This window comes from Numenius arquata, chromosome 10, assembly GCF_964106895.1.
Source record: "Numenius arquata chromosome 10, bNumArq3.hap1.1, whole genome shotgun sequence".
Classification (NCBI taxonomy): Eukaryota; Metazoa; Chordata; class Aves; order Charadriiformes; family Scolopacidae; genus Numenius; species Numenius arquata.
In genome coordinates this window covers 40,204,769-40,221,503 of record NC_133585.1, presented here as the reverse complement: position 1 = coordinate 40,221,503, position 16,735 = coordinate 40,204,769, and the positions used below count along the sequence as shown (strand labels likewise).

At 37.4% G+C, this 16,735-nt stretch overlaps 1 protein-coding gene across 3 annotated transcripts in view; it reads right to left on the bottom strand.

The window, feature by feature from the left end:
* Window positions 1-206: 206 nt before the first annotated feature.
* The window catches only part of LARP7 (La ribonucleoprotein 7, transcriptional regulator), a 29,002-nt gene continuing 12,473 nt past the window's right edge, over window positions 207-16,735 (bottom strand). Inside the window, exons 6-13 of one of the 3 annotated variants that reach the window (XM_074154348.1) lie at window positions 16,281-16,695; window positions 15,810-15,832; window positions 15,195-15,312; window positions 11,977-12,146; window positions 11,019-11,101; window positions 8,020-8,179; window positions 5,575-5,666; window positions 520-634 (exon numbers count right to left, since the gene is read on the bottom strand). In XM_074154348.1, the coding sequence (XP_074010449.1) occupies window positions 554-634; window positions 5,575-5,666; window positions 8,020-8,179; window positions 11,019-11,101; window positions 11,977-12,146; window positions 15,195-15,312; window positions 15,810-15,832; window positions 16,281-16,695 (1,142 nt within the window). In that variant the 3' untranslated portion in view covers window positions 520-553. Of the gene's footprint in view, window positions 635-5,574; window positions 5,667-8,019; window positions 8,180-11,018; window positions 11,102-11,976; window positions 12,147-15,194; window positions 15,325-15,809; window positions 15,833-16,280; window positions 16,696-16,735 lie in introns of all 3 variants that reach the window. The other 2 variants (XM_074154349.1, XM_074154350.1) reach the window with 2 other exon arrangements.

Sequence of the window (16,735 nt, the reverse complement as noted above, 5' to 3'; positions counted from 1 at the left end):
GTAAATTTTCTTCCAGACTTCTCAATGACGGATTTTTCAGTCAGTGCTAGCCACTTTAAAATACATGGATGACCGCATAGTAATTATACTGTACTTTTGAACAGTCTGATGGACTAAACAGAGGCCTACAGAGGTTTATTTAGCATTTACCAGTTTTATTATCTACAGTGTCATAAAGCAGGCAGAAGAATTGGAGATGCACAACTGAAAGTTTCTCAAGCATTTTATTTCATAACCTAGTGTATAAAACATACAAAAAAACAAACAGAAGTGAAATAAAGCAAGATCTCTTAATACATTTTTTTTTCCAAGAAAGCTTTATCTAACGGCTCAGAAGCAGTAAACATTCAGCCTATTTAAAAATGGGATTCAAAACAATCTTCATACTTGCAGTCTGTGGAGTTATGAATCAAACGGACCAGGTTTTGATGTCGCCTTAAAAACGGTTTAGTTGCTGGAAGCAGTGGTGTTTGTGGGGCTCGTTTTTGATTGTTTTTTTTTTTGTTGTTTTTTAAAATACCCAGTTCACTTTCAAGATCGCAATCAGTTTTGGTTAGTTATCGTCAGTGAAGCGAATATGTTTACTTGTTTGTTGAGTCTTTTCAAGTCTCATTCTTTCAGCTTTAGCAATCAACTGCAAACAGGAAAAATATTGTAGAAAAGATTAGAGGAAAGTTATATTGTTATGATTTTATCTCACAGTCATGAACATATTATTCACTGATTTACCAAACTTCATTAAAAAAAAATCTAATCTTTTAACAGCTGAGCTAACCTGTACATTCAACCAAAAAATGTTGAAGCAGTCCTGATATAATTTATTTCAGTATTGCCTCAGAACCATCAAAAATAGTAAGGTGTCTCTTCAATCTCTGGACAGTGCAGCATCCTTCATTCCACCCCTTCTTCCTCCCAACAAGGCTGAAGAGAACAAACTTACAACTTCAAAAAACCCAAAACATCATCTCACACAGTAAGTTAAAAAACCTACCCTTTCATTGGATTCATGCTGTTACTGGTGTAAGAAAAACAAGGTCAGACCATTAAAAAAATGCCTTAGGACTGTTGTGTCATTTTCTATACTCAGCAAAGAAAAACAAAACAAAACACAAATCCAGATGGGGGCCATCCTTCAGGCCAGCAAACCAGCACAATTTCTATCACAACCCTGCTGAGAATTAATCTCAAGAAATAACAGTGCAGTTTGGAGGAACAGTGACCCTAGGAATCCCTAACTCAAAACCCTGTCTGACCAGGGATTTGTTTGTTTTCAGTTACATTTTAGGGAGGTAGCTTTAATTACTAGGGTACCTCCTAGCTGCTCCTGGCACGGAGAGGTATGAGAAATGTTCCTGCAGAACACAAATGATCTGCTAATTTTAAATTTGTGTACTGTGTCTTCAGGCAGAAAACAAAACACTGAGCACAACATAAAAGCATACTTGGTTTTAAAGCAGCCATACTAGAACATTCACAGATTAATCCACAGTACTGCAACCACCCCATCCTAACACCCAAAAGCAAAGGCACAAGCTTCGTTACTGCGATGCCCCATCAAGATTCCTTAGCCATAAGCTAGAGCTCACAAGTTAACTGTTACATGAATAAGGTAAAAAAAAAAAACACCCCAAAAAAAAAGCAGCAGCTAAGAACAAGCAGGCTGCCTAACCTGAACAAAAAATGAGAAAGCAGGAAAGTCCTGTCAATCTAGGCACATCTGTAACACACCAGCATAAATCCACTTTAACTTATCTGATGGAGACTACTAAAACATACTAGCTGCTGCTGAAGGGACACAGATTTGAAAATTTGCTAGATTTGAAAAGTTTCACATTTAAATCAAGTTATTTACTATTTATTCACATGACTGTGGTCATGGTTATGTCCTGCAGACATTGCATCTTGTTCACGGGCTGGAAGTGCAGGGGTAGGCTGCTGCACTGATTACGGCAGTCAGGAATTACACTCTACACTGATGTTGCACTGACACACTGTTTGCTGTGCTGCAATGTAACTACACAACCACAGTTTTACTAATACGTCTCCTGCATCCCATGGACATTTAACTTGATTACAATCTTTATCATGTTCTCAACAGTGCCAGGCAGTAAGTTCTGGTAGATGACTTTCTCAACCATTCTCCAGAAATAAAACTGATCTCAAGAGGTAACTAGGAGTTACTTTTACTCTCTGGTATGTGATAAATGGATTAAAGGAGTTAAACTCTAAAAAGAAGTGACTAGTACAGTGGTTTATTCGTTCAACATGTGGGATGGAGAATCACAAGGAAAGCTCTGAGATGTGAACTGCCCAGTTCATACCAGTGAGTGCTTCTATACCAGCACCTCAGAATTTGCAAGAGGCCTCAAGGATTCCCATTTGGAGCTAATCAATTCAGTATCAGCACCTATTTTTAAGCACACCACCATTCATGTCTCCCAACAGGTATCCAGCCCTTCCACAGATACAAACTTCAGAGAACCAGGGAAAGGGGCTTATTTGTGCTCTGGAGTGGGACCTCTCCCCACCAGCACACAGAACAGTAACTGGTCAGTCTTGCAAGGACACAGCCCACAACCAGTCATAATCAGAAGAGAATAAGGTGGGCTGTGCCCAGGCATTCCCACTATCCTCCCTTTCCATATATCCTGCAAATTATTCCGCCCATCGCAAATACCCAATTCTCACTTCCTCACCAAATGCTTTTCACTTCTACCATCACTCCCACCCTCTTAAACTTCCTCCTTTCCTTCTGTGTAAGGGGGTCTACGTGTAAACTGGGCTCAGCAGCACCTCCCCCGAGAAGACAAGGACCCAAGTGGAAAGCCTGCAGGCACTAATGCTTTTGCTCTGTGAACAGAAGACTTTAATCAGTCCAGAGGGTTTAAGGCTACAGACTGATGAATTGCTTTAGGTCTGCATAAATTGGCACTGCCCTAAAGAAACAGGTCGTGGCAAGAAGGTTTTTAGTCTGTATCACTAAATCACTAAGGTTGTTTTCCCATGCAGTTGAACATCAGACTAAAGAGAACATGGATTTGGAACAGGCAGCAGAGGGGAGCCGAGAGGTGACAATGAACGACCCAGTCTGGGCCAAAGCCCAACACTGAACACCTTTTTAACTCCAAAGGATGGCTAGGCATTATTCACAAGCTCTGGGGAACCTTGGTATCTGGTCTCTTTTGGACATTTAGTTTACTATAAGAACTATGCCAGAGAAAGTAAAAATCTCTACCACTTTTTTTTTCTTTTCTTCCCCCCCCCCCCGCCCCGGAGGGGAGGCATTACACCAGAAACCGTCTGCTGAAGTGACCATTAACCCTTATCCTGGCATGCCAGAGCACCCATTGCACAAAACCTGAGTAAGGCTATACTTTTTAGAACACATGGGAAAGAGTAATCTTAAACTGCCTGAAGTTACACTCAAAAGCATCCCTGTAACGTGATGCAGTCCGTGCAACACTATGTATGTTCACTGTTGCTATAAATACTCACACTGACATCAGGGCAGCTACACAGCTTATGTGAATGTAACTTTTAAGCCTACTGTTAAACACAAATCAAAGGAAAGTCTAAGATGCTGTCTATGTTATAAGTATAAAACAGCTAATAGGCAGATGCTCATCTTCAAAGAGACCTCGTAAGCGATTTTAAAACCTTTGACAGCATAGATCTTTAAAAGAAAGATACACTAACGGCATATTCAGCTGTACATGTTCAATTATGAATCATTATATTACTTTTTTTCCCTCCTTTTATTGTGACCTTCAAAGAAGTCAACTTGTGAGTACTCTTACAAGAGAAGAGTTGTCAACTAAAAGATTAAAATTAATATTAATGACCCGAGAAAGAAACACTTTTCCTTATTATCAGTCTATATTTCTGGAATACAGACTGCCAAAAAGTAGTGAAAGGGTTAAGAGTCATTGACTACAGTGAGGCATTCTTAACTTGATGTTTTGCTTAACAGTGTTAGCATTTAAATAGTATTCACTGAGCTTTGAAGTTAACACCTCCCAGTGTTGCAAGGTGATGGGTAAGGGGGAGGAGTGGGAGTTTGCATCCTTGCTGCTGCTATTGTTAGGCAAAAGCGAGACAGTTTATATTTGCAAGCCTAGATGAGGTACATTACTAGCCAATTTACACCAGTTTGGTCAACAAATACCAATCTTCAAAAGGTGAAGCATAGAAACTTGAGAGCAGGGCACCTACAGTCCAAAGTGAAGTCAAAGGCGCCACCCACACCTTTTGTTTAAAAAAGTAAAAGTATATTAAAAAAAAAAGAAAGAAAAACGTGGCAGCACTCAGTAAAAGGCTTTAAAGCTGTACAGGTTTCACATGACCTTAGTGCTTATATTAAAGAATAATGGCTAGAGCCAACGTCATTTTTATGCTTTTAATAAAATTAAATCAGTCACTTTGGGAAATTCTTTATAGACATCTTTGTTTAAAAGGACTAGATTCATGTGTTGGCTGGATCTCTGAAAGAACGTTTAGACTACCAAGATAATACATGCAAAATATGCCTTGTACAAGAAAAGGTTTTGACCTGCACAACTGCTGTTTCATTAGATCTATGTAGTATTTTTTTCATTATATATAGAGCAACTAGGACATTTTTGGTATTGTGTGCATCACTGGAGAGTCTAGCAAACAAAAATAGCAGTAAGGCTCCAAAGTCACCAGAAAATAATTAAGGTCTAATGATTCTGAAGTTTTGCAAGCGACAGCATAAAGATTCAGGTTAAAGTGAACTCAGAAACCTTATCTGCAATGTGTGTGAAGTAAACCCAGCAATAAAATGTCTGTGAAATACCCTCTGGCTCCTCTCTGTCAGGTAAAGGATCTGACTGGCTTAATGAAGAACTCTGCATGCCTGGAAGGATCTTCTGGGGCAGGAGTGGAGACTGCAGCCTGCAAGTTCATTGCAACACTCCATCAACCCCGTGGCCTCACACAAGCACCAAGGTCAAGGTTGGAGGGAAATCTGACTAGATGTGAGGCAGTTTTGGTCTGGAAGATGCTTAGCTATGGATGCTTGCAGTGACATTCAGATTTGTCTGGATCAGGACACAGACACACTGGTGCATAGGCTCTTGACTACACTAGGAACACACCAGCACGCGCCATACCACGCAACTGTGCACTAAAAAAAATGTGAGAAGAGAGATTCATTCTGAAGAAAAACATTTTTTTAATCATACTAGATAATGAAGACTAAGGCACTAGACTTTATCACACTAGAGCAAATCAAGACTACTTAACTTGTAATGAATTCATACAGACAGTTTTTAAAAGCAAAACCAGCTTACAAATTAACTTCGTGCCTTCAGTCATGGACTTAACCTTCTCTGATTGTCTCCATAAAGACAAGCCTCGCATTTGGCAACTGGACTGGGACAGTCACACGTTCTCTATTTTGTGGCTGCAAAACCCTGCTGCAAAGTCAGTAGAAAGTGATTTTACTGGATTAAATACAGAGCCGAAAGTTAAATTATCAAAAACTGTAGACCTACACAGAAACAAAGCCATATTTTCAACCATGGCAGTACAGGAAAAAAACTTGCAAATTACCTTCTCAGTACCCCGCTTCTTCTCTCGAGGCTGGTTAAGTTTAGCTTGTCTGTCCACTAAAATCTTCTGCCAGTAACGCTGTTCATGATCACCTTGAAAAGCAAATTAACATTACAGTATATGGATAAAAGTATAACATAAGTGCATGCAGTGTTTTCAGCTGTGACGAGGAAGAATCTTTTCTAAGGTAAACACATGTGAAAATACCTGTGTGGGAAACCTAACAAGTATTTCCCATCAGTCTTAAATGTCATAGTCAAAGAAGTCATACAGCGTTGCAACATCTGACCAACAAACACCAAGTTGAACAAAGAAAAAAAAAAAAACTCCATCCAAAGAAGCTTCAAGCTGACACTGAGGTCTCGGTTCTGTATGAGCTGGACAGAACTTGAAACAAAGTCCTATGCATTTTATTACTTTTTAAGACTGGATTGCCAAGGTACGCGACTAAGTTTTCCTGAGCAGGGAGTTGTACAAACTTAACAAGAACTGAGGAAATATGCCAACACCACTCTCCACATGTAATTAGAAGAAGGAGCTCAGTTTTAGCTAAAGTTTCACCATAGCACTTGGAGGCCCTTTGATTTACTGATGTATTCAACCTCTGACTAATTTTAAACTACTACCAAAGAGGGAAAAAAAAATTATTGTAAGAATGACTCAGATTATTTTGTTTCATTGCTTGTTTCATTTCTAGCCATTGTTAGAAGCAAGCTCTGGGGACTTCATGGGCAGTTAGGAATACTTTAACATGGGGAGGAACATGAGAAGAAATAATTTTGCAGCTTTTTTCAGCTGCTTTTTTGCGGTAGGAATCAGTTTGCCACTGTTTCCTCTGGCTTGTGCTGTAACTACCATGATGGGAATTTTGTGATGTAATGTTGCACAGTCCCATGGGAAATCTTCAGTTACAGGGAAGTTTCCAAGTTATCTTAGAAAAGATTCCCGCAAAAGTTACGGAATTAGTAATTCTGAGAACCAATTTCGCATACTTTTAACCAGCACTACTTATACACACACTAACACTTAAGCATTACCATAGATGCGTAATATCTTGTCAGATGAAAAGCTGAAAACATTTAGTCAAAGTTGTAAAAAGTAAAATATTACTGGCAAAGCTTTAGTCCCTGCAGTAGACAGCATTAAAGATTCTTCCTGTATTCTCCGTATTCACCTTATGCCACCAAGAAAAGCTGAAATCCTTACTGTGAGTCACTTGTGCATTCTTCAGAAGCCTTTCCATTCTCATTTCAATGAACCAGTTTGAAAAACAAAAAAAAATAATCTTAAAGACTATGAATGGAACGCGCCTACAGTGTTGTACTCACTCCCAATCTACTACTACACTCTTACATAAGGATACAAAACCAGACACAAATACACACAGAGCACACAGCTGTAAAATGCCTTATTTCAAGTTGTTTCTGGATCTCTGGAACACAGAACACTTGAGACAAACCTATCTCCAAATGCCATTAGCAGCATTCAGTGAGTCTCTAATTAACTTTGATACTATGAAGGTTAATGCTTCCATTATAGCTCTTCCTTCTGCAATCCCTGATTGATGTTTATGAAGGTTTACATCCCTGCATGCACGGAACTGGGCCCTACGCGAGGGTCTGTGCAGGAGTGTGGTAAAATATTTTAACACGCAAATGAGAGAATCTCATCTGGATTGTTTTATCTGGGGTTTTTTGTGCATTTGAGATTTTTAGTGCACGTTGAGAATTTAAAACTTTTATTAACAGAGTAACAAAGCTCCTCTTCTTCTACCTTCACTTCAGTAAGCAGGTTTCTCTACACTTGGAAGACTAGTCCAATCTAATACAAGACAAAATTTAGAAGAGCAGAGTGATTACAGGAAAAAAAAACACCAAACACACACGTAAGGATAAAGTTCCAAAGTAAAACAGTAAAAATTTTAGTGTAAATACAATTTAAAAGTACTAGTACTCTGGCATAAGTTATTCAACTTCCTGAAAAAAAGAAAGATTAATTAGAAGGCAAGCGCTAAAACCAGTCTAAGTGTATCCATGCTGTTACATCCTTGTCCTGTAATTTCACATAAGTACAGTATTTTCAAGAAAAACATTTTAAATTATTTTGCATCACCAGAATGCTATATACATAAAGCTGAACTATGAATTAAGTTCTATAGTCCATTGCCACTAGAAGTGACATAAATAAATCAAATCTCAAAAGAACATAATTACGTTGATAAAGACATGGAAAATCATTCTTTTGCTCTGAACAATGGCATAAAAATCCTTATTGTTTTACCAATTTCACTACAATATCAAAATAAGATGACTCTCAGATAAAAAAAGAGGCACTTTTCCCCGACCAAGCTATCTGAATTTATCCATAAAGCTACTATGTGATACAATCTTTCTCATAGTACTCGAGTCTACTCCTGTACTACCATAAAAAAAAAAAAAGTCTTACCAGCGAGAACTTCGAATTTCCAGTTGGTTTTGATCTGTATTTCTTTGTATGATTTCACAACAGTCTGTGCATCCTCAGGAGTATTAAAACGGACATGACACTCTGTGTCTCCCTCCAGCATGTCAACATAAGCAACATCAGCCAGCACTGCCAAAGCATTCTACCAAAGCATGTGAGAGAACACAGACCATAAATAAGACTTTAAAATACGAAAATAAAAAGAGTGACTTTATGGCCATTCAATTTGTAGGTCACTGACATTTTCAAAAAGGTCATGAAGTAGAAGGCAGGAATCAAAGTTTTTCATTTAATCAATCAATCTCTTGTCAAATAGTTTTGAATTAATATATTTTCCTAAGGAGGTTATATCTGAATTCTGATTTATGAGCCTACAACACCCATTTATCTCCCATCCTGCCCTCCAAGAACAATTTAAAGCAGTAATTCCTGAAGATGTTATTTTTTTGCATAAGAATAATTTTACTAATGGAGCATCAGTAATTATCCATTTATTTCAACACTGTACCTGTATGGACATTGTTAAAAAAGAAAAATAATTTGTGTACTGTAACATTAATATAGGTCGGTCCAACAGAAAAATACCTAACTTCATTCTATGCATGAATTATATAAAAGCAATTTCATTCATTACAGATCATGTGAGAAATGAGTAGTCGTCAAAAAATCCATCCTGTTTTTATGGAGTGATCTCTGCCTGAAAATTCGCACTAAGAGCTGAAGGAAGAAGAGTCACATGTGGTCTTTCAGATGAAGTACTTCACTTGTAATACCTGCTGTTAGGAAAATTAACTAAGACCACACATTCCTAGTCAATTTTGTTCACAGCAGGCAGCTCAAGTAAGATGCTTCTATTCAAGAATTACACACTGCTTTTAACCCTCCACTACCAAGGACAGCCTTAAAACAAAGCTTATGTGCCAGTATTGTAGAGATCATTTGAGAGCAGAGGAAAGCTACTTTCCACTCTTTACTCTGGTATTCCAAAGTCATGCTTACATGGAAAACTACAACTCCCCAAACAGCTTACTGGAGTTGGCAAATATTATGATCTGAGAAGCTCCTTAATAGCAAAATATCACAGTAGTGAAGTAAAAAATTAAAATATCAAAACAATACTAAAACTACTCTGCAACGACCTTTACAGTGTGTGAAAGTAATTAAGTCTGACAAAAATCAGAAATGCAGATCAATTCTGGAAGCTTATTAAGAAGAAAAAAACCCCTAGATGCATTGCTTAGTGGCAGTGTTTGCTGCAGCTTTGACAGTCCAGGAACTGGACTTCGCAAAGGAAAGTTTTGTCAAAGAGTTATGCCTTTCAGAAAAGCAACTGTAAAAGTTGCTTACAAGCTGTACAGAAAAGTACAGCCAGAAAAATCTACTAAGCCTCAAATACAGTTTGCAGCTTCCAGTGCTGACCTGCGGAAGAGCTGGTGCACTCTAAATATTATTGTTTCTTCCAACTACAGTTGGATTCTGCAATTACATGTCTCTCCAAAAACCTTGTCTCATTTGTTTGCTAACATTTTGTGAAATATTTAGCCTAGATACTTATTATGGGGAAATAAAGATATGATCAATAATGGCATAGGACACCCCAATCTTATTTTGTCCCCCTTTACTGTCCTAAAGCATTAGTTTTCCCTAAAACTAAACCAGAAGTGTAAAATATCTACCCAACTACGTTTATCTCCAACTATTGTGGGAGCAGTCAGCTTACTTCCTGACCACAATATATGAAGTTGTGACACAAACTTAAGACAGTAAGGTGTATACTGCAGGCAAAGGGGCCCTTAAACGTTGCAGTGACTACTACTACATTCTCTCGTTGTCTCCAGCACTCAGACAACTGCCTACAAATATACCTAGGCCGATAAGACTGATTAAGTTGAAACCCTATCATCAGTTTGTTTTCAGTGAGAGAGATGTCTCTCATCTTGCTTAGATTTATTTATGCACACACTAAACTTCAAACACTCGCAAGCAGCCAGTGACTTCAAATGGACTACTCAGCTATAAATACAGGTAGTCTGATAAGTCATCTCAGAATTCCCATTTTGAGCCACTCTCTCATTGTCCGAAGTGGCCTGAATATTTATTCCAACGTGAGTTAAAGTTGTTTAAATTCTTTCCAGTTGTTATTCATCCAAAAGCGCAATTTGTGAAAGAAAACGTCCTGGGTCATATTCATGGAAAATTCAGTATCTGGAAAAAGCCTGTTATTCCCTTTGGAAGACTTTTAATATTGCCATTTCACAGGGTGCAGCTTAAAACTGCTATTTTCCTTAAAGTAAAATATTCTACTTGTGTAACTTTCATATAATGACATGAAATAAAATTTAAGTTATCTTAAACATTTTCTTAAATTGAGGAAAAAAGAGCACTTGCCATAGGAGAGAGAGGAAAAAAAAAAAAAAAGGAAATGGGTGAATGAATTATTGGACAAGCTCTACTGCTGTCACTCCCACTGAACTGGAGATTTTGGAATTGTGAATTTCTTACTAAAAAAAAAAAAAAGACAACTGTTTCCTAATGCAGAGAGCATTTTCTTGCCCCCAAATTCCTATTAATGATAAAACCCCCAATATACTACTACAGATTTCTTGATCTGAATTGTGCCAGAGTGACTGTCACAGTGACAAATACAGAATGCTCCACCCACTTTGTCTTCAACTTCTCTTTTTAAACTGGTCATCATCTAAAGCATTATCTATTTTTGTCATTGCTTTCATTATCAACTTGACATTGCTTGAAGCTCTCTAAAGGCTAATTTTTTGCTTTGAAACATCCTTTTTACCCTGTTTTGCCATTGTAAAATCTGCCATTAACAGGTACTAGAGAAGAATCTGTACACAGCTACTGGCCAAACAAATAAAAAAGAAATCAGTAAGACTTGTTTAAATGGCATTCCATATTCAAACATTTGGGGGGCACTGTAAGAGGAAAGGCTAACAGTAACCCTGAGGTTACAAAGGCATTACCTTGATCTGCTTCCTGCCCGGCAGGGGCTCAGTGCTAATGATCTTCACAATTACTCCACTCACGAACTGGGGCCCCATTGTGGCTGGTCAATTTGAAAACAGGCGAGGGGGGGTGGGTGGGAGGAGAAGAAAAAAATTTTGTATTTATTAGTTTGACAAACTAAAGATGCTATGAAAGAACATAAGCAACATCATGCACACAAAAAATGAAACAGGGGGCATCAAATGCTGCTAATGCAGATCTATTCACAAGGTAAAGTCAATGTGAGTAAAGTAAGTGGAAAAAAATACGTTCCAAGAAAAGAGTCTCAGAAGTTTTTACAGCCTACATGTTCTTCCTATAAGAATATTTCATATTCTATGGATTACAATTAATAATTGAAGCCTCAATTCTAAGGTGATCAAAAATAATCAGACAAGCATTGCAATGTCAGTATTGAAATTAGTGAAGTACCAAGTATCCAAAGCAAAAAAGAGCAATTCTATCTCTGAAAAATGTAAATTTAACTAAGAGGAAAAAACTACAAACCTACTTTTCACCGTAAAACTGATTAAAAACAAGTGCAAGCCATTTTTGAAGGCTTTAGAAAAATTGTTTTGTAAATTGCTGCAGGTATAGCTGAACCTAAGCAAATCAGGCCCAGTTACATCATCAAAAATGCTGATTCTTGTTTTACTTCTCTGAGGCTTTTAAAATTACAATTATCTAAAAAGATCCTTAAATTTAATAAGCGCTATTGGAATATGCTGAAATTACTTGCTTAATCTTAGTTTATACAATTCCTTAGTCCCAAATCTATCTAAATGAGGGGGGTTTGGTTTTAATAATATTTGACATTCAGAGAAAGCACCAGCATTATAGAAAATGAAACTATTTTTCAGTGTTTGTAGAGGACCAGCGTCTTAAACCACTTATATTTGTGTACTAGAATCATGAAGAAAAGACAAAAAGCATCACAAAGAGGATTACATTTGTCATTTTCAGATTGAGGCTTTTTCTGTGCACAAGTTTCCGTTTCCATCTCTCCCACAGGCTCAGGTTTGATTTGAGACATTGTTTTCTTTAAGGAGGCCATACTGGCTTTTTGAAGGGCCAAATATTCTTGCTTCAAATCCATCCATTCAGTCCTAAAAACAGCAACACAGGCATAAGATGTCAGTTGTAAACAAGAAAATAATGTTTAGAAACTCAACAATAACTTAAGATGAAACAGTTTACAAGCTGAACTTGGTGAGCATTCTTACCACTAGATGTGTTCCAGCACTTAGGTCGATTTGAGCCTCATCAATGGCTGCGGTTTGTTTTTTTTTTTTTTTTCATTTAGCTTTTTAATATTTCAGGCAAGTTCTAACAAGATCAACCTATCATACAAATAGAATGACTCCCAAATTTGTTTCACCTATTTAGAAAGCATATAAAACAGCTTGGTCAACTGTGTTTTCTTACTGGACCTACACTATAGGGACTAAATAGCATAGGCAATAAATTCAGAGTTAATTCAGACGGTGAACTCTGAATTCACTGAATTAGTTCAGTGAACCCGCTCCTGTGTTACTATATTAAGAATCAGCCATTTATTTTCTAGAAAAATCATTGATAGAAAATCAACAACTGGTTAAACTCACCAAAAACCTACTGAGATAAGAACATTCCTTACTATTCAAATGCATTTTGGTTAAAAAATACCACCACATGGAAGCAATTTATATATTTACATACATTTAACATGGAGATGTTTCTGCAAACAGCTAGAGCTTTGCTCCACAGAAACACAATGCCTATAGTGCCACTGTGAGAACGACTCATTGTTACCCTAATCTGTGCTATCAAACAAGCTGATAGAGGATTTTTAAAGAGGAGGATATCTTGTGGTAATGGTTTTAGCTGTTAACATTGACAACTGTATACTTCAAAAAAGCATCCAGACTCACCCAGGATCATACATTCTCAACAGAGCAAGGACATTAAAATAACAAAAGACCCACGTAATGATTCTTAGAGATAAAAAGCCAACACCATTCCACAGCAAGGTATGGTATAAATACAAGCTCAAGGAGGTACTTGTTAACCAGATTCGAAGGAAGAGAAGACCATGAGGAATGAGTCAGGCAAGTATTTGCAATGCTTATGCTCTTTTTAACCCCCCCCCCCCCATTTGCTACAGCTAACTTAAATTTAAAACTATTTCTCTGTTTGATGCAGTAGTCTCCGAATCTCTATGGAAAAGGACAAGCACCATTGATAACTACCTTTTTTTTTTTGTGGACCCCTTTTACTTTAACATGGAGGTGCTTTCTGTGATTTTAAAAAAGTAAGTGCTTCCATGTTTTAGTAGAGGTGAATCCTGATCGCAATACTGAAATACCATCCAGGATTTTTCTCTTTTTCTCTACACTTCAGTTGCAACATTTTTTGATCCGGGAAGAGAAGAATGAAGAATTTTGGCTGTAGCGGATGAAGGCATGCTTCTCCAACAAGAACCAAAAGCATCAAGTATTACTGAACAAGATTTTTTGTGTGGCCTGTCTGTTAAATAATTTTAAGCAATTTTTGTGTTTTTTAAAAGGACTCCCTTCGCTTTAACATGGAGGTACCTGCTGCCTAAAAAAAGTAAGTGCTTCCATGTTTCAGTGGCGGTGGATCCTAATTTTCTTAAAAGTTTCTAAAAATTAGCTACAGTTCAAAGACGCCTACTTACAGTAATATACGTGCATGTTTTTATAGTATTATCAGAACTCTGTGTATACCATAGGGTAGGTGTTTTTTCTGGGGGAAGGGCATGGGGGTGTTGCTTCGTTGTCTGGTTTTTTTTCCTATTTAGTTACTACTTAGTCTCCACATAAGGATCCCCACAACTTAAATGTGGATGTACTTGCTTTGCTCCCGAATAGTAAGTGCTTCCATGTTTTGGTGATGGTGAATCCATTTTTTCCTTAACTCGAACTTCCATCCTTTTAGGAAATATATCGAAATAGATACTGAACAAAAAATGATACTGCAATGCACATGTAGTGTGTGTTAATCAAAGCACAATTTTGCATCATGGTATAAGGCACAAGATGGCAAGGACCCCCTCTACTTTAACATGGAGGTACTTGCTGGATGCCTAAAAAGTAAGTGCTTCCATGTTTTAGTTGTGGTGACTCCTAAGAGCCCAACAATTACAGACATGAATATTATTGTTAAATTTCTTCAATGCCATGACTTGCTCCATAGATCAATTACTGAGGAACCATTGATGATTTGCAGTTACTGGCACAGCAGAACTCTACACAGCAGTAGAAAACTCCAGTATTTCAACCTTTTCAGCTACAGGCTAATACTGTTGCTAATATGCAACTCTGTTGAATAAAAATTGGAATTGCACTTTAGCAATGGTGATGGACTGTCAGACATACAAAGATTTAAATATGAATTAAATACTCCAAACATTGGAAACACTGCTAAGAAATAAATTTCAATAAAGTATGCAAAACAACTCGTGACTTTGAAAAAGTTTCCTGTAACTGACTATTCATACACAGTCCAGGAAATACTTAAAGACAAACACTTAAAAGACAACGTACCACACACTTCCAGATGCCCCAGGTTTGGAGCAAAGGCAAAAAGTTGGATAGATAGAAAAAAAAAAAAGGTACCTTAAGGCCAAAAGGCCATCACTACTGCTTTTTGCAGTTAAAACCACAATAAACTAAATGCAAAATTGTATTTGCCAAGATACCCAGTGCAGACATAGAATTTATTACATCATTTGTGACCAAGGAAGCTGAGCCCACCCAGCCTGTCCCTAATCCTGGGCTTGAGATGGTGGATAAATCAATTGGAAAGAGTTGGGATTGTTAGCCTTGATCTCACTTGGCGTCAGGTTTCCTTTCCACCCACCTCTCCTCCCTGCTCTTCATTAGAAGGTGTTTCATAATAAAGGTTTTCTAATGTAAGCACCACTATAAAGGCTGGATGTTTTGTGCCAGCCCACCACTACACAGGCAAATGAATTATTCCATGTCAGTACCCAGTACTGCTGAGAAAAAAAAAAAAAATCAATTAAATTAGGGAAACTATGGAAAATGCAATGGTCTCATGCTACAAAAAGGCTACAAAGCATCTAAACAATAAATACGTCCCCATCCACTAGGTACCATAAGCTAGTCACATAGATCAGTTTCATAACCTACTTGGAGAGTACTCTGAGTGGAATGACTTCTTCACCCATTTTGTGTCTTTCTTTGTGCTTCTTCTTGTGCTTCCTTTTAGATTTTGAAAGGGATGTGTCTTTTTTATCTTTGTCCTCTTCTGCAGAAATGTCTACATTAAGAGGTCCAAAAGAACAATGTTTAGTTCTAATATGGCAGATACTTAAAGATACATTTGGTATTATATAATAAAGTCTGAATGAATATTTCTGTAAAATTGCATAGCATTGTTTACTTTGTTATAAAAAAGTTTAACGAACACCACAGAAATCAGAGGGTACTACCTACTTCTAGGCCACTTTCTCAACTACCCGGGTTTTGTCTCTAATCAAGGATTCTCATCAACCAAAACATGATTTCAATGCAGCTTTTAATCCCATCTATTGCATTTTTTTTTCTTATCTCATGTAAGAAACTGGGATCATCAGCTTTTGTTTTTTAATCTTACTTATCTAGATTCTTATACTGTCACCATTTGCCTAGGCTGACTGTTTAATCCATACTTTACTTCAGTGAAGTTCTATTGATATTAACTTCTTTGTGAACTATTTTTACTTGTGATGAGATTTACCTGCTTCAGTGTTGAAAGTTCTTTACTATTCTCCATGCAACTTATCTCCCTGGAATGACTCATTACCAGGTTTAAACTTATCAACCATTTTTCACCTACTGACCCAAGCAGAACAACGTTTTACCAGTTAAATTTTCAGTCTTTCAAAGAGAAATTCAGCATCTGAATCTTTAACCAGCACTTGAAAGGGTTACTCAATAATCATTAATCCAATTCATAAACCTATCAGCCTCCAAAAGTCAGTTCACAAATTAATTTGTGTTACACAGATGACACTCGATAGATTTCTTTTTGCTTTCCAACCATGTTCTTTGCAACCTCCCTTTCCTCACTTGTTTGTTACCCTCCAGTCAATCAAGATTCCTATTTACTTAACTCAGGCCACTACAAATACTATTTCAACTGCAAAGAATGCAGTTTCTTTAATTCAAACTTTTCTCCTTACCTAGACTTTTCCCTCGTTACTAAGCCTGCCATTTGATTTCATTCATGCATACAGATCATGAAAGTAATTAAAAAACATGCAAACAACTTTACCATTGGAATCCTTTGGAGCTTCTGTTGTTTCCTCTTTCACAGCATGAACTTCATCCTTTTGAACAGTTTTCTTGACTTTTGGTGTTGATGTCTCACCATCTCCAGAGCTGGTTCTTTTTCTCTTCCCCGGCCTGCTTTCCCAAGGTCCCTCTGAGCTTTCTGTTCTGTCCCATTTTCTCTTCTCTCTTCTTGAGGGCTGCCTGTGAGTCTCAGTTCCTTCCATTTCTGAACACTCCGATGAAGTCCTATGTCTTTTTGACTTGGGTACGTGCTCTGTTGTAGTGTTGGTGTTTGATTCCTTTGTCTCTACAGCTGCCTGTACATTGCTCTCTTTCTTGATTTTGGATTTCTTTTTTTTCTTCTTTTTCTTCTCCTCTGTATTAAAAATACAGTATTTTAAAACTACCAATCATTA